The sequence below is a fragment of the Suricata suricatta genome, chromosome 14, assembly GCF_006229205.1.
Source record: "Suricata suricatta isolate VVHF042 chromosome 14, meerkat_22Aug2017_6uvM2_HiC, whole genome shotgun sequence".
Lineage (NCBI taxonomy): Eukaryota > Metazoa > Chordata > Mammalia > Carnivora > Herpestidae > Suricata > Suricata suricatta.
This window is the reverse complement of record NC_043713.1, coordinates 79,422,801-79,448,964: the sequence shown is the minus strand read 5'-3', so window position 1 is coordinate 79,448,964 and position 26,164 is coordinate 79,422,801. Positions and strand designations below refer to the sequence as shown.

Genomic DNA, 26,164 nt, shown 5'->3' with positions numbered 1-26,164 from the left:
CAAAGGAGGACAGGTCCTCTGCCCTGATTGCCTGGGCCTCATTCTAGTTCCTTCCCCCCCGGCCACTGGGGAGGGGCACCAGGGTAGTTGAGGCCCCCGGTGTAGGGGGTGGGGTGTAGTCCTCCGTTGCAGCCCTGTCCTCTTCGAAAGGCCTGGCTTTAGCCAGGATGGGATGGGTGCAGAGGGCCAGACTCCCGTTAGTAGTGGGCGCCCTTGTCATTGGGGCTAAGGACAGCTGGCCCCTGGGGGTCCCCCAGGGCTGCGAGCTCTGCGGGACCCGGGACATCATCCAGCTCAGATGCCCCCTCACCTCCCGTGTCACAGCTGAATGAAAGCAACCTCGCCAGCAGCCACGATGGCATTGTGCCCTGTGCCGCTTTGGGGGGACGCCATCTGGTCCCTCCTCCTCGCTTCCCTCCCCCAACCCAGCCTTACTCCACACCACACGACAATCATTTTGTATGGATAGCGGGAGAACGCTGCAAGGTTTTGTACATCGGTGTTTTGTTACCTAGAAAACCCACTGTGTCTCCGGATTTCTGGCATATTAATAAAAAAAAGGCCTCTGCTTTGTAAACGTGGCTGCCGCCTCGTGACTTCCACCAAGCGCTGTTGCGTGGCTTCCAGGATTGTGGGGGAGCGGAGAGGACCCGTCCCGTGGTCGTCCCGACCCCCACCTCAGCCCCACCCCTGAGCTGCAGAGCTCAGACCCATCAGGACCAAGAGCCTTTGGCCCTGGGACCAGCCGCTCACCACCCGGCCCAGGCGAGGAAGAACCAGTAAGAGCCGGGTCTGTTCTTTTCTGCACACTTGAAATATTTAGTAACTTTTTCACTGGAAAAAAAGACAGTTGTATCCCTTTGCCGCTGCCGGCCCAAGGCAGTCGGGCAAACAACAAAGGTGCTCCCTGGAAAGTCCGGGCGGTGGCGGGACGGCGAGAAGGCACTGTGGAGCACTCGGCGTGTCCTCCCTGGAGCTCTCGGGCCTTGTGACCCCACAGCCCAGGGCTCCCCCTGAGGTAGGCACAGGGCACAGTCAAAAGGACTCCTGTTTCACAGCTGAGGGAACCCAAGCCTCAGGGGACAGAGGTGCTGCCGACAGTATGGAGCCAGGGAGCGATACGAACGGTTCCACTCACTTCCCTGTTCCTTTGGGCTTTCATTTGTGTGGCAACTAGAAATTCCCAAATCAGGCAGGTGTCTCACATCCTCTTTCTGGGGGGCGGTGCCGATCGAGAACTCAGCCACGGGTAGCCTGAGGCCCATGGTGTCCGCCCGCCCGTCCTTGGAGTCACCCTGGCTGAGCCCGGCTTCGGCGGCAGTTTGAGTGAGTCCTGAGAAGATGCAGGAAGGCGGCAGGGCGTGGGTCCAGGCCCCCAGCACTCGGGTGGTCTTCCGGGGCCAGCTTGGAAGGCACTCCGTCATCCCCTTCACCCCTGACCCGGCCTCCGGGCTGCTCCACAGACGATCCAAGAATGTCTGCCTTCTGTCTGTAACTCTGTCTGCAGTGAAGCTCCGGTCCCAGAGACAAGGCTTAGCTGGTCTCCCTGCGCAGGGTGGCGGCCGGCCGAGGAGCCACCCCAGTCCAGCCGCCCAGGCCCGACTTCCATCTCGCTGCCTGCAGTGACACCTCCCGGCCAGCAGGCGGCCCCGGCCACGTGGTGCCACTCACACGCTTTTCAGGCGAATCACCCCGAATTCGGTGAGCAGGGCCACCACGAGGAAGCTGACGTAGAAGAGGAGCAGGCAGAGGCCGTAGACTTTGTCCAGCTGGAAGCACTGCAGGGGGACCGAGACCAGGGAGCAGACGAGGCTGAGGCCCAGGGCACCTGCCAAGACCCACACCAGCAATCCGTCCGGCTCCAGCTGTGGGGGGAGGAGGGAGAGAGGCTGGGTCACTGCAGCCACCAGTCACCCACCCCTCGCCAGGGGCCGGCGCAACACCTCCGGCCCCGTGGCATGGCACACCCGCCCTGAAGCCCTATGCTTTGGAAAGCCACCAAACTTGTAGCGAAAACTCACACGGTCTGTTACAGACGCATGGTCCGTGCAGAGGGTGAAGTTCAAGTTCTCAAGCAACACAGAGGATCAGAAAGAAGTGAAAAGGATCCTCCCCGGCTCTCTTCCTCCCAGACTTAGCATTCACATCCACACAAGACTCGATGTGGGTACTGTGCTGGGTGTTGTCACCCGGCATCATCGAGTCTCTGGTCTTCCCAACCACCTGTGAGGGGAGCGCCTGTCCCCACAACGCACAGGCGAGGAAACTAGTTTGTGGCAGAGCCCACATTGATGCCCAAGCTCTTAGCGACACCCCAGCCTGCTCCCCACACAGGGACATGCGCACATGCGTGTGGGCGCACACACGGAGACCTGCACATCCATCTGGAAACCAGAAATGGAATGGTATGCGAGGTCACGTTTCAGAGCAGCCTGTGTTTTCCGGCCACCACCAGCCCCTGGCCGTCCGTCCATGATGCCTTCCCTCCTGATTAGCAGAGGCAGCGTTTCCAAAACTCCGCACAAAGGCAGTGGAATGCGCGTACACACACACACACACACACACACACACACACACACACCCCCCACAAAGAGCAAGAGAAAGGAAGAAATCAGCCCCTCGGGGAGCCAACCCTAAATCCTCATTAACCAGAACTGCCTGGGAACTGATTGTGAAAGAAGCCTATTAAACCCATGAAGAGTATAAACAAAATTGGCAGCCCGTGTTTACCTTTTAGAAAAGCCAACTTTCCAAGCAGTGACTAGCTATTTGCTTGTGGGCGTGGCCACCACAAAGGCTGGCCCTGTCACTGCTTGCTAATTACAGCCAAGACACTAGGGTCCCCGCCAACCCGAGCCCCGGACTGTTCCCACTTCCAGCCCACAGCACCCCCACTGCCCTCGCGCGGGGGTCTGCACGGGGCCTCCAGAGAAGCCCAGGGCGCAAGGCCCACTGGCGGCCGGCGGGTCGAATCTGCCTTGTGCCGGGTTCCGTCTGCCCTGAGCAGCATCTGAGACCCGAGAAAGTTCCCCCAGGAATCCCGATTTCTTCTCTAGAAGATCTGGAGTATCTGACCACAAGGCCGGCCTGAAACACCCACACGTCTCGGTCACCTCCCTGGGCCTGAGAAGCGCCGCTGTTTTCAACCTTGTTGAGAATCGGGTTTCTCAAGCCTCGTGCCTTGTCAGACCACAGGGAGCTTCTTTTAAAACGCCGTTCCCAGCCCCCTCCCGCCGGAACGCCTGGGACCAGTCTCCTGCCCTCCCTGGGCACCCTTGAGGCGTGAGAAGCTCCACTCCGTGTGTCTCAGAACCTTCTCCAAATCTGCCAGGCCTCCTGCTGGGGCTGCCTTGGTCCTCCACCCTCGTCTGTCCTCTGCGGGCAGCGCTGGGGAAAGGAGTTCAGCCTGGCCCTTACCGCGTGCATCTATCCAGGAAGCCTGTGGGGCCGCCATCAAACCCACTTGGCAGGTGAGGAGACTGAGGCCCAGAGAGGTCCTAACTCACCCAAAGTCACAGAGCAAGAGACTTAAGTGATGGGACCAGGACATGAATCCAGGGCCTTCCTGCCCCACCCCGCCCCAGCCCCCAAAGCTACATCCTGGCTACTCCGTGAACTTGCAACTTGCAAGGAATACATTTTTTTCAACCCCATATTCAAGATATTTTTCAAAAATTCTACACGTCAGACGTGTCACAAGTTCAGATAACGCCTCTGCCCAGCAAGCGTATGCTGCTGAGATGGGAATGTTCTTGCACTGGGGGACAGGAGAAAGATGAGGAGAGAGAAACTCAGGTCTTGATCTCAGGGTCAGGAGTTCAAGTCCTGCATGGGGCTCCGCACTGGGCGTGAAGCCTGCTTTAAAAAAAAGAGGAAGAAAGCAAAGTCCAAGAAGGGGCCCCTTGCCCAAGGGCTCGGCCACTCACCTTCACCTCCGTGTGGCTCCTGGAAATCTGCAGTAAGCAGCCCAGCCCCACTCCCACCAGGATATCTGTGGCCCGGCTCAGGAATGTGCTGGAACAACGCCCCCCAGCCCCCAGCCCACGCCCCTCGGCTTTCCTTGTGGTCTACGCACCCACCCAGCACCCCCAACCCTAAGGAGACCCTTTCTAGTTTTAGCCCTTTTAATGCACATTTCTCACTCAGTCTGCAAGGAGGGAGTAAGTTCACACATGTACTTGGTCCCTGGTAAGGACGGGGCTTCTCTGTGGCTGGGGGGCGGGTGACCTGGGACAGAGCACAGGTCAAGGTCATCTATGGGTGTTGTTCAAGGGACACTGCTCCAGGCAGGGCTCCTTCCTTCCCACCCCAACCTGAGGGATCAGGAAAGGCCACGGCGGGAAACCGGGACCAGGTCTCAATGGGTACGAAGGGCCCCCCTCCGCCCCCCAAAGGCCCTGTCCAGCCAGGGACTTGCAAATGGCCAGTCCCCGCCCATTCTGGCTGTGCCGTGCGGCCACTTCCCTGCACTAGGCTGCCCCGCAGGCCCTCGCATCGTGGAGCCCCGGGACGGTGGGGGAGGGTTTGTATTTCAAGTGCTTTCAAGTAATATCACTTTAGTTCACAACCAGCAACATCGACCGTTTGCTGGGCACACGTTATGGGCCAGGCACTGGCCTGGGTGCTCCGCCTCATCATCAGTCTTTGATGGGACCCACTGCCGAGGTTCAGAGAGCACGATGTGTGCAAAGCCCTGAGGTCACACAGCTGACAGGTGGGGGCCCTGGAACTGGGACCCGAGACTGTCTACTTTTAAAGCTCTTTCTTCTCAGCCCCAGGGGGCTTGTCCTTGTCTTTTCTATATAGGCCAGGGCGTGGCACGTTACAGCCCCAAATCTGGCCCACTGTCGCTTTTATAAATAAAGTTTTATTGGAACAGAGCCATGCCCATTCATTTCTGTATTGCCTATGGCTGTTTCCACACAACCGTGGCGGAGTCAGGTCGTGGCATGGCCCACAAAGTCTAAAATATTTACTCTCCGGCCCTAAGAAAAAGTCTGCCAGCTCCTAACGTCTACAGACCATGACACCCATAAGCAAGAGGGAGAGGGTCTTCCAAAGGGCACACATAAGCTTAGCACGGGGGCGTCTGCTAAACATACCGCTGCCCTTACAGCAGTATCTGCCCCCACGAGGCCTTACCAGGCACCAAGCATTCAGCCCTTCTGAGCTCAGTCCTCTCGACACCCCCATTTCACAGATGAGGGAGCTGAGGCTCACGCAGCTGCGTCACCCGCCCAGGTGGTGCTGCACGAACCAATGCCAGGAGTGGGGCACGGAGCCCACCCGTGGCTCACGGGGCCTGTGCCACCAGTGCCATGGGGAGGGCAGGCCCCTGAAGGAAGGATACTCAAGATGATGCCGCCGAAACAGGCGGAGAAGGCCATCCGCGGGTAGCCCTGGCGCGCCAGCGTGAAATCTGAGAAGGCATCTGCACGGAAATGAGAGACGGCCTTGAATGGGGGTGAGCAGCGCCCCCGTCCCCAGCCTTTTGGTCATTCCCTCCTTATTCTTACCCACAGTCATTCCGTCAACAAACACTGATGACTGCACATCTGGACCTTGCACTGGCTGGCTGGGCACTCGGCCATGCATCCCATGACATAATTCCCTCCTGAATCCTTTCTCCCCCATCCCTTTCCACCTGGGGCAACTCTGGGGGTGTAACGTGCCATTGCTGTGAGTACACATAGCACCTTATGCAAATTAGAAAAAGGCACCCCAAAGGGTGAATGGAAGGAGATCTAGATTTTAGCCCTCCTTGTCTGAAAGCGCTTGTGCAGTGCACAACCTAACCAACCCTACCTGGCAGCCAACAGTTAGAGAAGGGTATATGTGTGCATGTGTGAATGCCGGCATATGTGACACACGCATGTACACATCAGCACGGTTGGCTGCAATGGGCTCCGTGTCCTGCCTGAACTATGGGGAGCCACATGTGCACACATTACACAAGGGGGAAGAGGAGAGGGCTTCTATAGGCTCCTGGCCCAGGTCCAGTCCAGGCCATCTCCTCCCTATGCCCAGTCACAGAGCTCCCAAACAGCAGTGGGCCTGAGCACGTGCTGAGGGCAGCTGCTCACATGCACTCTGGCTAGGGGAGCAAAGGGCAGTGAAATGTAACTGCGCTCATCCCAGACCCACCCGGCCCCGAGTCACCTCCAATGCTGTTCCCCCAGGCCAGCAGCGTGAGCCCCAGGACAGTGTTGCTCAGCCGGAAGACCACGCCCAGAGACCGCAAGATGTTCACCACCTCCGTGGCGGCTGCGTTGATCCACAGGGCACTGGTCAGGAAGCCCAGGAAAGCAAAGAGCTGGGGAGGGAATGGTGTGCTGATGGACCGAGGCCAGACCCCAGCGGGGCTCCCGGTCCCCAGCAGGGATACGGCCTCAGTTCCCCCAGCAGTACAATGGGATGATCACAGTATCTACCCCTGGGACCGTCATGAGCATAAATGAGTTAACAGATTCAAAGCAGTTAGTGCTTGGCACGCAGTACGTGCTCAATAAAAGGTTAGCTCAGTACTACTCTTTAGTCGTCGCTCCCTTCAGCTTCCCGTCTGTGGGCCAAACGCTGTCCCACGACCACGACCATCCCCATCAGCAGTGACCCCCCCGCCCGCCCAGCCTCCCTCCAGGGCCTGGAGGCTACGACTCTAGACACGCCATTCACACGGCCGCCCACAACACGCGGTCCTTTGTCACTGGGCTCCTTCGCTCAGCGTCATGTCTTCAAGGCACATCCGTGCTGGAATGTGTACCGATGCTTCAAAACCCGCAATTGTTAAAAGTCAATAAATAGTAAAAAAAAAAAAAAAAAAAAAAAGGAATTTTAAGAGAACGCTTAGGAGTTAACTCTGGGGGCACCCGGGTGGCTCAGTCAGTTAAGCATCTGACTTCGGCTCAGGTCATGATCTCACAGCTTGTGAGTTTGAGCCCCGTGTCAGACTCTGTGCTGAGAGCTCAGAGCCCAGATCCTGCTTCAGATTCTGCGTCTCCTTCTCTCTCTGCCCTTCCTCTGCTCGCATTGTATCTCTCTCTCAAAAATAAACAATTGTTACAAATAAAAAAAAAAAACAACAGAACTATTTTAAAAAAGTCAACTCTGGACAAACCGTCTAAAACTACCTCAGGGTGCTGCAGGGTGGAGAGAATGGGAAAGAAAAAAAAAAAAAACCCACCCACGAGCACTGGACCATTGCATCCTGGACCTGACTGTTGGAAACAACCTTCCTGCAGTAGGAAAGGGTCTGGCAAGTCCTCAAACAGTGAAACAGCGATGCCCGGGGTGGCTCAGTCAGTTAAGTGTCCGACTTCGGCTCAGGTCATGATCTCACGGTTCGTGGATTCGAGCCCTGCGTCAGGCTCTGTGCTGACAGCTCAGAGCCTGGACCCTGCTTCAGATTCCGTGTCTCCCTCTCTCTCTGATCCTCCCCTGCTCACACTGTCTCTCTCTCTCTCTCAAAAATGAAAAAAAACATTAAAAAAATTTTTTTAACTTAAAAAAATGGCTTTAAAGACCTGTTATCACGGAAAGTGATCGCTGGCCTAACTGCCCTGGGGGCACGAACAGACATCTCTCTGGGAGATTCCAGGGTCCCGTCTCCCACGCAGGAGAACTGAGGATTCTTACCCAGTGAAACCTGGGAGGCTCACTGTTGGATGTGGCAAAAAATGTCACCGCAGCCAGGGCCGTGCCCGCAATCACCACCACGGCCCAGACAGGAAGCAGGCCGCCGATCTCGTAGAAGCCATCTGCAGAGAGCCAAGAAAGGGGGCTGGGACTGTCCGCTGCCTCCACGCGGCCCCTCCTCCCGGAGGGCACACGCTTTCCCCAGAATGGGCGAGAGGGCTGGCGGAGAGACCCAGACTCACTCACACACCATTGTTGGATGCAAGGGGACAGAGACATTAAAGACAGAGCCCTTGCCTCAAGCTAGTCGTGTGGGAAAGGCAGCAGACATGTGAGAGACGGACTCTAGGATGGGAATGGCCAGCCCTGCTCCCCACCACTGTCCCTTCCCACACCGTGGCAGACATCACTAATCAACCATGATGCAGATGATTCTTCAAACTCAGCCTCAAGGCAGCCCCCTCTGGCCAGGCATTGCCAATGGATGGGCCTCCCTCCACTAAAGGAACTGGACAGTCAAACCCACCCCTCCCCCACTGACCCTGGAGCCCAGCACCTGCTCTTGACACCATGCCACAAGCCAACCCAGTAAAGGTTAGGAAAGCTCCAGGGGCTTCATATCAAAACATGAAAAGGAGGAAGCCCTCCCTACGGGCAGGCAGCACACTCTGGAATCCTCCACACACAGCCCTTCCCACCCTGGGAGCCAGCACCAGTCTCGCTGGGCTTGGCTACCCAGACGCCTGCGTCAAGACGCTGCCTCCTGTTTTTATTTCAGTCTAGCTCACCGGCTCTCCAATGTCGGCTGGCAGAATTACACGAGGGAGCTGATACCCAAAATCGTGTCCCCAGTATACGGTGGGTGAGTCTCGAAGGTAATTTTGACAGAACGTGGTCTGGGCTGGTAACACTGGCTTTGGAACCTGACGCTGGGGGGAGGGGTCTTTCTCTGTATTTGCTAAGCCTGTTGTAGGGGGGTTTTCCGAGGTGGCTGGTGTGGGCTGGCCAGGAGGGCTGAGGATGTAAGATGAGATGTGAGCAGAGAGAGGGCACGAGGGCCACAGGAGAAGAGGGGAGAGCTGGACTGGGAAGGAACCGAGCAGGAGCAGGAGGGGTGGGGGGCGAGCCAGCTGGCTTGTTCCAGGAGGCACTGGGGAGCCATGGAGGTTTGTGAGTGCAGGAGTGGCCACAACATCTAAAAAGTGGCACTTTAGAAAGACGGCTCTGGGGGTGGTCTAGAGAAGGGGGAGGCTGGGACACTCTACCGGCAGACGTGACACCCCCTCCGGCAGGGAGCCAGTCTGAGGGTCCCTCTATACGGCGCTCAGCCCAGAAGGGCATCACAAATGCTTCAGCCCGAACCAGGGTTTCCCCAGCGTGGACCTGCTATCAGCAGACGGTGTGGGCATGTGGACAAGACGCTACCACGCCAGGACCACACCTCAGGCGCAGGATTCCGCCTGCGGAGCGAGTCTCCGTGGGCGCTCATGGGTCCGAGGCGTCTCCGCCACCTGCCGAGTGCCCTACGGAACACGGGCTCCCGGCTCAGGTGCTTAATTTTTATCGTGTTTATCTTGGCGGTTACCTGCCATGTCTCGGCAATGAAGCCGGCTTCCTATCGGGGAAGGTGATATGGTTTCCTTTGCAATAAATTTAAGTTTAAAGACAGTTGAGTCAAGAAAAATGTCCAGGGGTGCCTGGGTGGCTCAGTCGGTTAAGCATCCAATTTCGGTTCAGGTCCTGATCTCACGGTTTGTGGGTTCAAGCCCCACGTCGGGCTCTGTGCTGACAGCTCAGAGCCTGGAGCCTGCTTCTGATTCTGTGTCTCCCTCTCTCTCTGACCCTCCCCTGCTCGCGCTGTCTCTCTTTCTCAAAAATAAGTAAAAAACATAAGAAAATAAAAAAAAAAGAAATAAAAATGTCCAATGTAACAGTACACGGGGGGAGAAAAATCAGGAAGAGGGCTCGTGAATCACTGATGCCTGGGAACTACGGTTTTCAGAAGCCACAAAGGTCACAAGAGCAAGGCCTTGGGGCTGGGGCCTCGTCGGTGTCGGGGAATGAAAGACTGAGGAGCGAGACGGCCAACACCCCCAGGGGGCGCCCTCTCAGCTCTGGGACCACACCGTGCCCTGGTGGACTGTCCCACTGTGTCACCCCCCAAATCAGGGAGGAACCCCCCAGGGAACATGGCGGCTCTTCATGCCAACATCCAGTGATGCGTCTGCCACCAGAGCCCTACCCCCTCCACCTCCAGGTGAGGCCCAGGGGACAGAGGGACCGGCAGGCGGCACGAGATAGTACAGGCAGAGAGTAGGAAGACGCCTGAGCAGCAGGAGATGGGAGACGCCTGATAATACAGGGCATTTCTTTAGCTGGAACAGGTCAGAAAAGGCAAGGGCAGCCCGGAGCAGATGGACACCAATTCCCCAGCCGGGTCCCCCAGGGGGCAACGGAGGGGACGCCCGTGACTGGGACAGCAGGCGTCCCCCCGTCGGGGATGCCCTTCTCCGCGCCAGCCAACTCTGCCTTCAGAAACGTGGCCCCGAATCCAGCTTTCTGGATTCCGACATGAGACCTCCGAATATGTGAATACTAGCAAAAGAGCGGAGGGCTGGCCTCGGCCCCAGGGCCACCGGGCGGAGCCAGCAGTACTGGACCAACATGCGAGCGTGGCAGGCTGGGGTCCTTTATGTCACAAGCATATATTAAGTGCCTGCTGTATGTACAGGATTCTGCCGCTGTCCAGGTGCCCTACGGTGCGCCTGAAAAGAAAGCCCTGGAATGTGGGGAAGGGGGAGGCCAGATACTCACAGACCCCCGACTGCAAGGTCAGGGCCAAGACCAGCGGGCTGATGACCAGGTGCAGGCAGTTGAGGGGCCGTTTCCAGTTGCCATCCTCCTTGTCGGGGTCCACGACGGGGACGGTGAGCAGCAGCAGGAACTCCACGGGCAGCTGTCAAGTGTGCGGAGGCGGGAGGGGTCACTAGCTGGCTGTGCGTGGGCTCGGTTAGGCGAGAACACGGCTGTCGCTTGGCCGCACCGACCTCGGGCGGACCCAGGCCAAGCGCTGTATTAGTCTCCTCACTGCGACTGGGACACCTTTGCCAGAACGGAGTGCCTTCCAGCAAGTTCTGGGGAACAGGCGCCTAAAATCAAGGTGTCAGTGGGGCCGTGCCTCCTTCTGGAGGCTCTGCAGGAAACTTAGAATTCGTTCCCTTGCCTTTTCCAGTGTCCGAGGCCACCTGCATTCCTTGGCTTGTGGCCCCCGCACATGCCAAGCTGTGCCTCTGTTATCACATCCCCTGACTCCAGCCCCGCCCCTGCCCCGCCTCCCTCTTTCCCTGGAAGGAGCCCACCCGGATGACCTGGGATAATCTCTGCATCTCAACATCCTTTATCACATCTGCAAACCCCTTGTGCCATGAAGGTGACATAGTCATGTTTCCGGGGATCAGGACGTGGGCATCTTTGGGGGGAGTCATTCAGCTGACCACAGCACCTCATCCACTGATCCTGACAACCCCATGCCCCATGCATAGCAACTATTCTTTCCCCACCTTCCAGATGAAGAAACTGGGGCTCAGAGAGGTTAAGGAACTTCTCCAAAGCCACACAGAAGGGTCTGGGAAGCTGGGATACAGGGCCCGCTCCGACCGACTCCACACCCTGTGTTTTCAGCCAGTAACTAAATTAGTAATGACACGTACAGAGGGCTCCCCACATGCAAGCCTCAGACACATCACGGGTTTGATTCCAAACCCCCTCAATAAAGCGAACGCCGCAATAAAGCGAGTCCGATGTGTACGTTGGCTTCCCAGTGCATGCAGAAGCTGTTTCCCCTGCACTGTCGCCTGCTAACTGCGCAGTAGCCCTGTGTCGACAAACATGCACGTCCCTTAGTTAAAAAAATACTCTGAGGCTACAAAACGCTAACCGTCATCTGCGCTGTCAGCGAGTCGCGATCACCGACCACGACAAATTAAGTAATAATGAAAAGCATGAAATATCGCAAGAATTACCAGAACGTAACGCAGGGCCGTGGAATAAGGAAAGGCTGTTGGAAAGGTGGTGCTGAATGCAGGCTGGCCGCAAACCTTCGGCTTGTAAAAGACACAATACCGGTAAAGCTCACTGCAGTGAATTGCAATGAGACGGGACATGCCTGTCAGGCACCGTATCAGCCCTCCACCTGTTACTTTTTATTGAATTGTCACAGCGACCGTCATAGGCTCAGCACTGCTGACGGTGCTCCGGCCCCTTCCTGCAACAGAATGCAACACCCACACGCCCTTGTCCCGTGATTAGAGTCTGCAGAACATATCGCCCTGCCCCACTGATGTTGAACTTGGCCACGTGGCTCGCCTCGGCCAACGGGCTGTCCGCAAATGTGGCGGGGGGCAGAGGCTTGAACTGTGCTCGCAAAGTCTGCCTTGGCCTCTTCTGCCAAGGCCAGAGCTCACGCCCAGCACCCACGGGCCCCAGAATGAGACGCGGGGCGGACCTGAACCTCCGAGCACAGCCCAGCCCCAGCCGCCCGTCACCAAGTCGGGAGAGGTCCGTCCCCTTCTCCCTCTGTTCCAGATGCTCTCCTTCTCTGTGGTGGGGGCAGAGCCACAGGTCAAGCCACCAGCCAAGCTCCGTGACTCGGTTTCCCCATCATGTCCTAGGTAATCTATTCCGAGAGGCTCTCAGCAGACCCCTAGCCCCTCCGCTGTCATTTAGCCGGAGAAGGTTGAGCAGACACTGTCCTGCCGCCGTCATGGAGGCGTGAGCCTGGCTCCAGGGTCCCCCCCTTCCTACCTTGAACACCTTGAGGGCTCTCCAGGAGGCGGACTTGTTCCTCCACTTCCTATAATCCAAGGGGTTGAGGGCCTGGACCAGGATCTGAGCCGTGGTCTCCTGGTAGAAGAGAAGCGGCCGGTACTCTTCACCTGGGTGTGCAAGGGGGAGACAGGCGGGGTCTGCAGCTGGCTCGGCCTCCAGGAAGCCCTCTCCCCTGCCCACCGCTCCTCCTAACCCTCGGGAAGGAGGAAAAGCCCAGGGCCTGGCAGGAGGCAGCCGAACGTGGCCCGCAGCTCCGCCATTGTGCAGGGAGAGGTGACTGGAGCCTCGCTCCTGGGACCTGGATGGCCCCGTCTCCCCCCTTCTTTACCCCCCGCCCTGCCCGGGACCCCCACCCCCGCTGGGCACGGAGACCAGACTCACCGTAGTCATAGCTGTTGGAAGACACCGGTTCCGCCTCACAGTCTGAGAGCATTTCTGCAGGAGAGAGGCGTGTTTCCCAGAGCCCAGACGCTCTCCACTGCCCTTCCGGGGGAGGACGGCTCCGCGACAGGGCGGTTTCCAGGGCACATGTGTCCAGGCTGCCTGGACCTCAGATTTCTCAGAATCCCTGTGCACGCTCAGGATTCTTACCAAGTGAAAAAGTCTAATGCAAAAAATATCTTCGAATGTGATGTTAAGGGCGTTTGAAGACGTAACTCAAACGTGTGCTGACTTCAGTTTTTTGGCACTTGTCAGAATTTGGGACCCATCCTATTTTTCTTTTTCAGTCTGGAACTTTTCTTGGCAGCCTCTGGGAGGCTTACACAGCCTGAGCCCAGCACAGAGGGCCTACAATCAAAACGGTCTCTGTCGAGTGAGGAATCATGGCTGCCCTAGTGCTGCCTGTATGTGACCTTAGGGCCCTCTCCAGGCCTCATTTCCCCTTTCCCTCCAGCCTGATGGGCTACGATGGGTCTCGTAGACAGCATGGGGTGGATGCGGGCTGAACTCGGAAACTCAGGAGACAGAGGGGAGGAGAGGAAAAATCACGGCAGACTTCCTGTAGGCGGAGTCACTGGCACCTGCGAGGTGTTCAAGGGTCAACTGTATGCATGTGTGTTGTGCACATATTTGTACGCACGTGTATTACTGTGGGGGCATGTGTGTGCACATATGTGTGTTGTACACATTTGTACACGCATTATTGTACTGTGGACGTATGTGTGTGCACATGTGTGTTGTACACATTCGTACACACGTGTATTGTACTGGGGGTATGCGTGTGCACATATGTGTGTTGTACACATATTTGTACATGTGTGTATTGTACTGTGGGTGTGTGTGTGTGCACATGTGTGTTGTGCACATATTTGTACACATGTGTATTGTGCTGGGGGTATGCGTGTGCACATATGTGTGTTGTACACATATTTGTACATGCATGTATTGTACTGTGGGGGTATGTGCACATGTGTGTGTTGTGCACATATTTGTACGCACGTGTATTATACTGTGGGGGCATGCGTGTGCACATATGTGTGTTGTACACATTTGTACACACATTATTATATGTGTGTAATGTGGGGGTATGCGTGTGCACGTGTGTGTTGTGCATATTTGTACACACGTGTGTTGTGCTGGGGGTATGCGCGTGCACATATGTGTGTTGTGCACATATTTGTACACACGTGTATTGTACTGGGGGTATGCGTGTGCGCTTATGTATGTACACCGCAGCAGCCCTGGACTTGAGCAGTGACAGCTCTTAGATGTTACCTAGGAAGAGCATGGAGGAGGAAGCACTCAGGAACCTGGACGAGCAGGTGAGGAAGCGGCCTCACGGGCACGAGCCAGAGCACGGAGGCAGGGCACCGGCAAGACCGTGCACAGAGGCGAAGGACAATGACACCAGCTCCAGATGTGAGATGGTCGCGAAGGGCACACAGGGGGCCAGCCCCCACTGGCCTCTCCTGGGACCCCATTCAGACCCTCACCTGGGGTAGCTGGCATGGAATACACCAAGGACCTCCTCCGCTGCCAGCGGTAGATCCAGGTGCAGACGACCACGGTGACCACGTAGAACACGTACAAGCCGAGGTAACCTGCCGACAAGGGTGCGGGCCGTCACCACGCAGCAGGCTGGCCACAGGCCCAGAGGACACAGGCTGCCGGGTCTACAGCCGCCGCCTGGTGCTGCTGGTCTGTGTTAACCCAGCACCGGGAGGCAAACGGCATTTCCTGGAGGCCCCTCCCCGCCACTCTGCTTTCCTTGGCCTGTCTTCCCCGCCTGACCCCTGCACCCTGGAAATCCAAGTGGAGACACCTGACACAGACAGTGGCCTCCGGGACCTGATTCAAGTGCTAAGGGCTGGTGCCCTGCTCTGTGCCCTGGGGAAGCTGTGTCCCGAGACCACAGCCTGGGCTGTGCCGGTTTCGGCCAGGAGGGAGCCTGGCAGCAAATGTGGCGTCCTGTCTCTGTGGGGGCCTGGGACCCTCTGTGACAGTCGCTCGTGCTTGGTGGCACCGGCTCTACACCTCCCAGGACTCCTGGGGCTCCGGCCAGCGTTCCCTGCCCTTTCAGGGGCTCCTGATCCCCGGGTATCTCTACATCTTGGCGCCCCTCGTTGGTTTCATTAACCCTCTATCATTGTGCCTCTATCCACGTCATTTGAACCGTGAGTGGAATGTGTGTGCGGCAGGGACCCTGGTGGCCACAGTCAGCAACTTGGCTCTACTGCTCATTAAAATGTGACATCCTGGGGGGCCTGGGGGGCTCAGTCGTTAAGTGTCTGACTTTGGCTCAGGTCATGATCTCACGGTTCGTGGTTTCAAGCCCCGTGTCGGGTTCTGTGCTGACAGCTCAGAGCCTGGAGCCCGTTTCAGATTCTGTGTCTCCCTCTCTCTCTGCCCCTCCCCCACTCATGCTCTGTTTCTCTCTGTCTCAAAAATAAACTATAAAAAAAATTTTAAATAAAATAAAAGAAGATGAGACACCCTGAAAGTCTGCACGGTCACCCCAGTCTCCGTCCTCCCCCGCTGGTTATCTGAACTGTACGGTCCTTTTTTTTTCTTGTTTTGCTCAAACCAGCTTGAGTTGGGTTTCCCTACTTGGGAACCAAAGGGATGCTGTGGCCACCCCTGGTGTCCCCCCGGGCCTACCGCCCGCCAGCCCTGGGTGACGGGTGACCCGCCCAGCCCCATGGCTGCTCACCAAGGGCCCAGGCCAGTGTGACCCTGCCGAGGTAGAGTGCGGTGAAGGTCAGGAACACGGCCACCATGTAGAAAACAATGTCTCTGAGGAAGGGCCTGGAGGCGGCTGTGAAGGGGCGCAGGATGGCGATGCCACCTGCCACCACAGTCGTCACCAGCACACCGGCACCTGGGGGGAGGACAGCACGCTCAGCCCGCCCCGCCCCCGCTCCCTCTGCTCCCCCCACCCCCCGCTGGGCCACTCTTACCGAACAGAGCCCCAAGGGCCAGGCCGGCTGTGCGTGGGTCCGAGAAAGCCACCAGGGCGCTGAAGATATCAGGAGCCCCGTTCCCAAATGCCAGGAAGGTGACGCCATGTGGGGGGCGTGTCAAGGGCACACCAACCAGGGCCCCTGGCCTGCCCAGACCTTTCCTGGGCCGGGAGCCACACCGCCCCATCCCCCAGCCGCCCCCCTGCCTGCCCGCCCTCCCGCCAGGGTGCAGGCCTGGCCAGAAGGATACTGCCACGTTGTGAGAAAGCTTGAGCAAGGTGGAAATGGCCGACAAGTTAGGGCAGAAGCTGCGGAGAGAAAGCAAACGGTGTGGGCCTCCACGGTGAGTGGTCCCGGCCCGCATCCTTCCCCCGGACACGGGGACACCCGAGTGTCGACCTCCCGGGAACTCTGTTCCCAACTAGAAGCCGGGCCGCGTGAGCCCAAGGCCAAACTCACAACTTTGCCGCAGTGACTCCCAGAATCAGAAACAGGTAAAGCAGCCAAAAAGCCTGGACCGGGCGGGGGACGGAGAGGGAAGGGAGGGTCAGGCCCGGCCTGGGCCGCCAGCCCCTCTCACCAGCTCCCCGGGGCAGGGCCTCACATCGAGGGTGATGGCCAGAGGGAGGAGGCTGGGCGGGAAGCGGCAGAAGAGCTCCTCTAGGTAGTTGATGTAGCCCCCCTCGCTGCGGCAGTCAGGGTTGGTCCTGATGAAGTCACAGCGGTCAGAGACGTTCAGGCCACACACGTCACGGCACTGCAGGGTGGGCGGGAGGGGGACACCCTGAGGGTGGCCGGACCGGACCATCTAAGCACCTGAGGACCAGCTCCTTCAGCCCGGCCCCTAACTCCCCCCCCCCCCACCAACTTTAAATTTTCTAAATAAATGTGTGTTTGAAATTAACACAAGTAATTTACAAATGCATACTGTTTCCAAAACCAAACACAGGAAGCTTTCTAAACTCCCCATTCTCTTCCCTCCACAATCCCTCCTCTCCCAAGTCCCCACCCACCGTGAGTTTCCAGAGTAACCTCAAGGCGCCATGACCTTGTCTATACATCCTGTTACACAGTTGTTTTGTTTCACACAAACACATGCATCTTAAATCTCTTCTTTTTACAACTTGCTCTTACCACTTCACATATATGCTGTGTATTCATATATCAGCACACATAACAATGAAGGAGCTGACAAAAGTCAAAGCACTCTGAGTAACTGCTCAAAGGCAGGCACCATGCCAGGAGCTTAAAATGTATCTCAGTTAATCTGCTCCACAGTCTTTCAAGGAAGGCACTATTATGACACCCAGTATACAGATAAGGCCACTCAGTGGTAGACAGGGAGGGAATCTGGCCGGTCTGAGTCTCTAGAACCCTGTCCTTACCTGTCACACTTCCCATCGATATATTTTAATTTTTTAATTTTCAAGTAGGCTCCAAGCCCAGTGCGGAGCCCAACGCAGGGCTTGAACTCACAACCCTGAGATCTGGAGTCAGCGCGCTTCATGGACTGAACCACCCAGGTACCCCTCCCTGCCGGTCTTTCCAACATCAGTGGAGTGTCCACCCCCCGAAGGACACCCAAGAAACCTAACGCTTCCCTCTGACAGGCCTAGGGGTGTGTCTGATTTTTCAATATCACCAAAAATAAACTTCCTTGCATGTGACTCTGAGTACACGCAAAAATATTTTGAAAGAGAGAATTCTAGAAGTAAGAGTGCTGAGTCAGAGTGCATCATAGTCTGGGTTCCGCCAGAAGCAACCCGGACACACGGATTTATAAGTAAGTATTTGGGGGAAAAAAAATTTTTAAGAGAAAAAATTATAAGCATTTGGGAGGTGTATGGAATGCAACTGCCAAAATGAGGCAGTGGGAGGAGGGGAAGACAAGATAACCCCGAAGGCAAGGGTGCTGGGTGTTTACACACCAACTCCTACCCGTCCCTCCCCAGCTCCCCAGCACTTCCTGCCTACCACGCTGGGGCCGCTCGAGAAAAAGAGGGCTGTCAACTAGAAGTCAACGGAAGCCCAACAAAACGGTAGTGGTAGTGTCCAAACAATGCGGGCAGGGACCCGGAGCTTACATATCTGATGGGTGTGGCCAAAATTCACTCCCCTGCCCCCGCAATGGCAAAGGGGCATTCACACCAGTACCTGCCACTAAGTCTTGGGTAGGAATCTCCTTGTTAAATTGCAAGTTCCCGATTCCCTGTTAAGAGCCCTCCTCAAACACGCACCACTGGTCATTTGTATTCCTTCTTCAAACTGCCAGATTTCTCAGTGGGAAGGTCTCTGAATGACTGTATTTGTCTTTTGTCCCGACATGCATGTGCTGAGGCACCACCTACCGCCTAGAATTTCCCTCCCCCTTCTCAAACTTTGCATTAAAAGCTTTGAGGGGTGCCTGGGTGGCTCAGTCGGTTTACCAGCCGACTTTGGCTCAGGTCATGATCTCACGGTTCGTGGGTTCGAGCCCCATGTTGGGCTCTGTGCTGACAGCTCAGAGCCTGGAGCCTGCTTCGGATTCTATGTCTCCCTCTCTCTCTGACCCTCCTCTGCTCGCACTCTGTCTCTCTCTCTCTCAAAAATGAATAAATGTTACCCAAAAAAAGCTTTGTAAATCCCCCCCCCACACACACACACATTAATATGGCTACTATCTAAAGCAAATGCATCTGGAAAAAGCAAGTATTGGCAAGGATGGGGAGACAACAGAACACTCGTGCGCTGCTGGTGGGAATGGAAAACGGCGGAGCTGCCGTGGGAAACAGCGGGGCAGTTCCTCAAAAAATGAAGACGAGAATTCACCCAGTACAGGGGTGAAATGCACCACATAGTGACTACTCAGCTCTACTGTGTGACAGCTGTTAGGACGATAAATTCTGAGTTCTCAGCATGAAAGAAGGAAAGAATCAGTTTTTTCTCTTTTTTTAAAGGTTTAAAAAATTTTTTTTATATGTCTTTATTTTATTTTGAGAGACAGAGACAGCACGAGCAGGGGAGGGGCAGAGAGAGAGGGAGACACGGAATCAGAAGGAGGCTCCAGGCTCTGAGCTGTCAGCACAGAGCCCGATGCAGGGCTCGAACCCACGGACTCTAAGATCATGACCTGAGCCGAAGTTGGACGCTGAACCGACTGAGCCCCCCAGGAGCCCCTTCTCTTTCATTTTTTAATCTACATGAGATGAGAGATGTTAACGAAGCTCACGGTCATCGTCTCACAGGCTCCTTATGCCACAGGCCTTCAACTTGGGCAGTGCCAGATGTCAGTTCTATCCCCATAAAACTGGGCAAAAACAGAATCACCGGTAAATCCGCTTCCAGGTCTATACGGAAAAGAACGGAAAGCCAGGGCTCAGAGAGAGACTGGCACACCCACGTCCGGGCGGCAGTATTCACAGCAGCCTAAAGGTTTAGAAGCAGCCCCGGGGTCCCGGGGGGGATGAACGGATAAACAAGACGTGGTCTACGGCACAGTGGACTTCAGTCTCGGAAGGAGGGAGATTCCCACGCGAGCCACAGCGCGGATGAGCCCCTGCGGGAACCTAACGGAGGGCCCTGCGCTCCGGCAATGACCTTGTCTCCGAAAAGACCAAACACCCATTAGCTCTATTTATCGGAGGTGCCTGGGCTAGTCCGATTCCTAGAGAGAGAAAGCAGGCAGCAGGGGCTGCAGGGCGAGGGGCTGGGGAGCGGTTATTTAAGGCGGACAGAGGCTCAGCTCCACCAGACGGGGGCGGGGCAGCGGCCCCACGACAGTGTGAGTGTCCCCGTGCCCCCAGGGCGACACGCTGAAAAATGGTGAACTTTTAGGTCGTGTATGTAGCACCGTGATTTAAAGAGAAATCACTTTTCAGGTCGTGGCTCCACCCCCTCTGGCCTTCTGAGATTTCGGTCTCAGGGCCCTCTGGCCACGCCCCCACCCTGCTGGCTGGCACTGAGCCCCCTGTATCCACTGCGCGCCCTCCTTCCACCTGGCGCATCACTCCCTTGTCCACGTTTATCCACGCTCATCCTCCAATTCTTGGGTCCCCAGATGCTTCCTCCAGGAAGCCTTCCCTGACTACCTCCAGCCTAGAGCAGATCCCCAGCTATAAATTCTCATCACTCCAGGTACTCCCCCCTTCCAAGCACTTCTGTGTTCTGAAATCCCCAGCAATTAGAAGGATCACTCGTTAAGCGCCTACCTCCCCACCAAAGTCTTGCACAGTGCCGGGCACACAGTAGGTCCTCCTAACTGTTTTGCCACACACTGTGCTGGGCACCATCTCACTCAGTGACAGACCTAGGAGGCTGGTACAATTGTTTCCATTTAATAGAGGTGAAGACCGAGGCACAGAGAGGCAAAGTGATTGCCCCTCGGTGGCTTCAAACTCAGCCCTGCCCAAGAGTGACTAGCTGAAGCTCCTGGGGAGCCAGCCCAGGTGGCGGTGGGGGCGGCCTCCCCTTCCTGCCCGCCCTCCCTCCCTCCTCCTTGTCCTCAGGGTCAGCCAGGGAGGATGCCAGGAAGCAGGAGGCGTGCCCCACAAGGCCTGTCTTCATTTCCCTGACGGCAGAGTGAGCCAGTAAGGCCAGCAAGGCGGGTCCCCCAAATCGGCCTCCAGAATCACATTCCTCTACAGGGTGCCTGCCCCACCCCAAGCGGGCCATGCCCTCCCCTAACGCCCAGCGCTGTCCCCAGCTCTCTGCCCCAGGGCAGCAAATTCGAGGTGGCACTGCGCTGAGTCTGGGGTGGGTGACTTTGCAGCTCCTCCCCGTTCCCTTCTCCTCCTCTTCCCTGCCTTGCTAAGGACACCGAGGAAAGTATGTAGCCCTCTCCTGGCTCTGACTTACCCTCCCTGATCCCGGTAAATCTTCATCTATGGCAGAAATACATCTCCAGATCAAGGGATGGGGGTGGGGAAGAATTTGCTGAGCGCGCCACAGTGCTGGCCTAAATGCTCAATAGCTCAGAGATTATGTGGCACAAACCACAAGTTATTCTGGTTTTCCCGCCCCGAGGAGCATGCCCCAAGAGGCTGCAGTGAATTTTATAACCACAGTAACCATAAACCACTTTCCTATCTGTAAAATGGGTATAATTGCCCGTTTGCCTGCCGCAGAGGGCGGGCAGGGAGCTACCTTGCAGCCCCACTAAGTGGGCACTAACACTCTTAGCGCTTCAGTTCAAGAGGGAGGGGTCTGTTGACACCATTCTCCTGGGAACAGGGACTCCAGCCACTGCTGGTAGGAGGACTCCCAGGGGGTCATTGTGAGCAGTCCTCTGCCTTCGGTCTTTCACTTAGGATCTCCTCGGATCTCTCCTCTGCTTACAGACATCGGAAGGGCATCATGCGAGTTCCCGCAGCCTGTCTCAATGGCCCAAAGCCTCCCTGTCTTGGAGCAAGGCTTTCTGCCTCTCACTGAGGCGTCTCCATTTCTCCTGCCTCCATGCATCTGATCCAGCAGCACCTCCTTCCCCCCAGAAATCTCTTCCTCCCACCACCATGCCCTCCCGTCTCATCCGTCCCACGCAGTGTGCCCCCAACATTTACTGCAGATCCCTCCGTGTCCTATTTCCCACACCCACCACCACTCACCTAGAGAGCTGCAGAGGCCCCCCGACGGGTCTCCCCACTGCCACCCTCACTCCTCTCAATCCACTCTCCCCGGAGAAGCCAGAGAGCTCCTTTGAAGAAAAAAATCAGATTCTGACAACACCCTGCTTAATCCTCTCCACGGACTCCCAACTATTGTAAACAAACACCACCTCGTAGCCTCAGCCTCTAAGGCCTTTTATAATCTGACCATCACTACCTCTCCATCCTCATCTCTTAACGTTCTCCCCCTCACTCACCCTATACCAGCCATCTGGCCTCCTCATTGCTCCAGGAACATGCCAAGCTTTTTGCTGCCCCAGGGCCTTTGCACTTACTGTTCTCTCTGCCTGGAATGCTCCCCCCACCCCCCCCCCACCCATGTCTGTGTAAATGACGTCCTTTTTCCATTCCAGGCTTGGCTCAGAGGTCCGTTCCTCACAGAAGCCACCTGTGACCACCCACTCTGAACTCATTGAAAATACACCTTCCTTACCACAGCTCCCGCTAACATCTTACCGCCACCTGAAATGTCCATGTGTCCCTCTTTATCTGTCCTCCCAGAAGAGGGCAGGGAGTTTTGTCTTTATCATCCCCTGGGACATCCCAGGGTTCAGCTCAGTACCTGGCACACGCAGCAGACACGCCATAAATATTTGCTGATTGGATGCATACACCCCCACCTGACGCCAGCTTTGTACCTGGATGTACACGTCCATCGTGGGGGTCGGCTTCACATCGGAGGCTGAGGACGGGGGGCTCACGTGGGCCCCTGTAAATGGGCCCCTGGCCCCGGACACCGTCTCCACCATGGGCAGCACACAAAACAAACTCAGCACCCAGTGCAGATTCGGCTGCCTGCCGCTCATCAGCCCCACGGAGCCCGGCCCTCGGTCTCCACTTCTCCTTCTGCAGCGTTTCACTTCCAAGCAGCTCCAGTGGCCTGCGGGGTGACGTGAGAACAAGGGGCAGTGTCACGGAAGAGCCCGGGCCCCAGCAGGAGGGGACTGGAAGCTTTTTCAGCTGAGGAGGGGTCCTCCCTCCTGCCCCACCCCCCAAGGAAAGCCAAATGTAGAAACCCACTCTCTGGATGGAGGCTCTCTGGAGGGACCGACTCACTCAGGACGCTGGTTAGTTATGCCCTTCTTCCTAAGCCCCCAGATAGGGTCTCCATGGAGACGCAGGCCTCCCCCACCCATCAGGACCTGAGCCGGGACCATCAGGGAGAGAAGAAGTCCTGGGACTCCCAGGGGATCCCAGCTCCAAAGGCCAGCTGGGCGAAACAAATATGGGCAGTGGGCAGTGGTGGGGACTTGACAAGCCCTCACAACGACAAAGACGTACTTATGGGGGTGAACTTGGCCTTTGGGCCACGGACATGAGACAACTAAGTCATGCCCCTGTAGGTGCTACGGTGAGCTAAGCACTTATCACAGACGACCTCACTGAGCTCCCAGAACTGGCCAAGAGAAGGCCCTGTGATGCTTTCCATTTTACAGATAAGCAAACCTGGGCTCGGAACCAGGCTGGTTTCCCCAGCGGCGGTGCCCTACCTCTCCCATCCAGTCCTGGGAACAACTGCGCAGATGTCATTGTCCCCGCCCTGCTTGCATGGAGGAGGGAGCTGGGCTCTGAGGAGTCCCCTAACCTGCGCAAAGTCACCGACGGCAAGGAGGTCCCAAAGCCAACAGCTCCTGGGATGGGACAATCAAGGCCCAGAGGGAAGTGACTTGCTCAAAATCACATAGCTTGTGAGCAGCAGAGCTGAGCTGGATTCTAGAATCTGCCTTTTAGCTCAACGCCAGAGCAAAACCAGCTGCATTTCCTCCCAAGGAAATCAAACTGGAAGAAAAAAAAAAAAAACAAGCCTTGGGCACACCAATTTCCTTCTTTTGCCTCTTTCACAAGTTATACATGACCATGCCTTGTTCTTGCCATCACGAGAAACAAAGCCCAGAAAACGACGTTGGGCTTTTTTTTTGTTCTGGGTTTTTTTTTTTTTTGGTCATCTTTACACAAATGTTTCTCAATGACCTGACCAGGCTGGAGGGGGAGGAGGAGGCCCCAGAAGAGAAGGGAAGAGAAGGGGGGCAGAAGGGGCCTGTCCCTGGGCTCCCTCCTTACCTGGTGGTTTTCCCCCTCTCCTCTTGGTTTCCCGAACTTCACTTGGCACCAGACACTGCAGGTTTCCAATCCAGTCACTCGGCCACTGACAAGCACTGTGCGGCCTTGGGGAGATCACTTCACCTCTCTGAGCTTCTGATTCGGTATCTGCAAAATGGAGACAAATGGGGGCCCATTCGAGGCATACAGTAAGAGCTCAATAAATGTCTGCATCTCTGGTGTCCCCAGCTTGAGGGTCAGGACGTGCCTCCTCTCTGCGGACGACGGATTTCTTGTACTCATTCACAAGGGAGCATTTATCGAGCGCCTTCTGTACGCCTGTCCGGAGCCCAACGCTCATTAGAGCTGCAGTCCCGAAAGGAAGAGGCGGGTACAGGAAGTTGGGCTGCAACCCCATCTGCGGCTGCTCTTTCTAGGTGCGAGACCCCGGGAATATCAAAGTGTTGTTTCCTAATCTTTGAGGAGACTGAGAAGTTGAACTCTGGGTGCCCGGCCCTCCGGCGGCGCCCGGGCGGGCGAGGAGGCGCCGCTTACCTCTGGCTGGGTCTCGGACTTGCAAACTCCGAACCTCGATCCCGCCAGGCCTCGCGGCCTTCCCGGTCCCCGGCCAACGCAGCCAGACGTTCCGCCCCGGTGTTGTCCCGGACCTGGGCGCCCGGCCGGTGGCAGAGTCGAGGGCACTTTCCTGGCTCGTCCCGGCCCCGCCCCGCCCTCACTGGCCCCGCCCAACGACACGCCCCAAAGGCTGGTCCCGCCCCCGCCCTTAAAGGCACAGGCTCCCTCAAGGTCTCCGGGTTCCTCCCTACTGGCCGCCCTCCTTTCAGTTCCCAGCCTGTCAGTTCCGCTGTTGTCGCTCAAGCGGAACCTGAGCTAAATAACCTGAAGAGTAAAGACAGCAGGAGGCTGGAGAGGGGCAGTCAGAGAATGAAACTAGGAGTTTTACTTCCAGATGCTTCTGGTAAAATCAACGGCGATAAGGGGCGCTTGAGAGGGTCCCAGGAGAGGCAGGTCCCGCAGATATTCCGGCTGCCCTGGTTGACATGCCTCTGTGAGCGAGACCTCCGGATTGGGGTCCGCACTCCCTCTACTAGCATAGCTTATGAAAGAATAAGGCACATTAAGTCACGACAGGGGAGTCGCTGCTGTACCCCTCCCCGATTCCCAGCCCTGGGGAGGTTCGGGTCTTCGCCGTCTTTCCGAGGGCTGGGCGGCTGGACGGCGCGCTGGGGCTGGGGCTGGGGCTGGGGCGTCGCCTCCTGCGCAGCTCCGCAGCCTCGCCCCGCCCCCCGCACTGGCACGTCCGAGGCCTCCGCCTGGCTCTCCCGCTGCCCGGCTTCCCCACCACCTGCGGGCGGCGTTCGTGGGGGGGGGGGGGCCCTCAGCGTCCAGCCGTTCCGCCCCTTTCGGACCTCATCTCGTACTCCCCGCCGCCAGCCCCTCCCGCCCTGGCCCGGGAAGGGCTCCCCATTCTCCGAACACCCTGCTACTTATGCGCGGCCAGTACCTCTGCTCCTTCTGAGCTCCCTGCCCGAGGATGCCACACTTCCCTTTTCCACCTGACAAAATCTCACTCGTGCCTCTGGCGCATCCTGCCCCGACACGCTCCGTCCCCTTCCCCCAACCTCCATCGCGGGTTCCTTACCCCTGGGTTCCCACTCTGGGCCACGGATGACGCTGGGGCCCAGCACATGATATATTTGGAATCTCAGAGCGTCTGTTTTTCTTTGCAACGTTTCGTAAACACACTCTATGAGCCTCACTTTCCTTCCCTGAAAAACGGGGATGATCATAGTCCATACCATTGGGAGTCCTGGCATAGTGAAATCCAACAGTGTGGAAAGGCCTGGGCCCTGTGCCTTCATGGAGGGCATTCTTGCAACCATTATTCCATGAATCCTGCAATATAGGGACTTATGTGCCTGAACCCTCCCTCCCCCCCCCCCAGCTGGGAGCCCGTCTGAGCAGGGTGCAGGCCAAGCCCACCTCCATGTACTGGCAGCCAGCCCAGGGGTGCCCGCATCTAGCCAGCGTGTGAGGGAATGACTGAGCCCACTCTGGGTCAGCTGTTCCCCAGGCCACCTGCTGCTTGGGGAAGTAGCTCCAAAATTGCTGAGTTTGGAGCCAAAGTCCTTCCCTAAGGGGCCCTGACTGGTACTTGGTGGCCCAGCCAGCAGAAGAAACTCAGTGTCACCATCCTAGGTCAGCTGTGTAAGCGGATCACTATCTCCTGATCTCCCAGGGCTGGTAGGGGGTGGCGGGGGAGGGGGGGGAGGGGAGGGAAAGGGTGCGTGTTGAGAGACCCCAAGAAAGAGTCAAGGGAGGAAAAGACTCATGGGGGACACAGAGGGGAGACAAATGGGTCCTGGGACACAGCCCGGGGTTTGCCCTTGCTCTGGTGGATAGTAATCAGATTTCTCATGGACAGATTTCCAGTCTGGGAAAGGCCATTTTTAAAAAATGTTTATTTATTTTTAAGAGAATGAGAGAAAGGGCACAAATGGGAGAGGGGCAGAGAAAGAGAGAAGGGGAGACACAGAATCCAAAGCAGGCTCCAGGCTCTGAGGTGTTAGCACAGAGCCTAACGCGGGGCTCGAACCCACAAAC

At 56.9% G+C, this 26,164-nt stretch overlaps 1 protein-coding gene across 5 annotated transcripts; it reads right to left on the bottom strand.

The window, feature by feature from the left end:
* Positions 1 to 793: 793 nt before the first annotated feature.
* Positions 794 to 24,255, bottom strand: SLC8B1 (solute carrier family 8 member B1). Of its 5 annotated transcripts, XM_029921297.1 has the most exons (18): positions 24,095 to 24,255; positions 23,561 to 23,707; positions 23,085 to 23,278; positions 22,138 to 22,379; positions 16,465 to 16,617; positions 16,320 to 16,372; positions 16,111 to 16,168; positions 15,858 to 15,963; positions 15,611 to 15,778; positions 14,394 to 14,501; positions 12,841 to 12,894; positions 12,436 to 12,566; positions 10,447 to 10,588; positions 7,633 to 7,754; positions 6,160 to 6,313; positions 5,351 to 5,431; positions 3,927 to 3,991; positions 794 to 1,865 (listed from the first exon to the last, which is right to left on the bottom strand). In XM_029921297.1, exons 4-18 carry the CDS (start codon positions 22,303 to 22,305, stop codon positions 1,668 to 1,670), a joined length of 1,761 nt encoding a protein of 586 aa, XP_029777157.1. In that variant the 5' UTR covers positions 22,306 to 22,379; positions 23,085 to 23,278; positions 23,561 to 23,707; positions 24,095 to 24,255; the 3' UTR covers positions 794 to 1,667. The 5 variants fall into 5 exon arrangements, with proteins under 5 accessions (XP_029777157.1, XP_029777156.1, XP_029777155.1 ...); XM_029921296.1 differs by lacking the exon at positions 23,085 to 23,278 and having other exon boundaries at positions 24,095 to 24,254; XM_029921295.1 differs by lacking the exons at positions 23,085 to 23,278; positions 23,561 to 23,707; positions 24,095 to 24,255 and adding an exon at positions 22,990 to 23,078.
* Between the last annotated feature and the right edge of the window lie 1,909 nt (positions 24,256 to 26,164).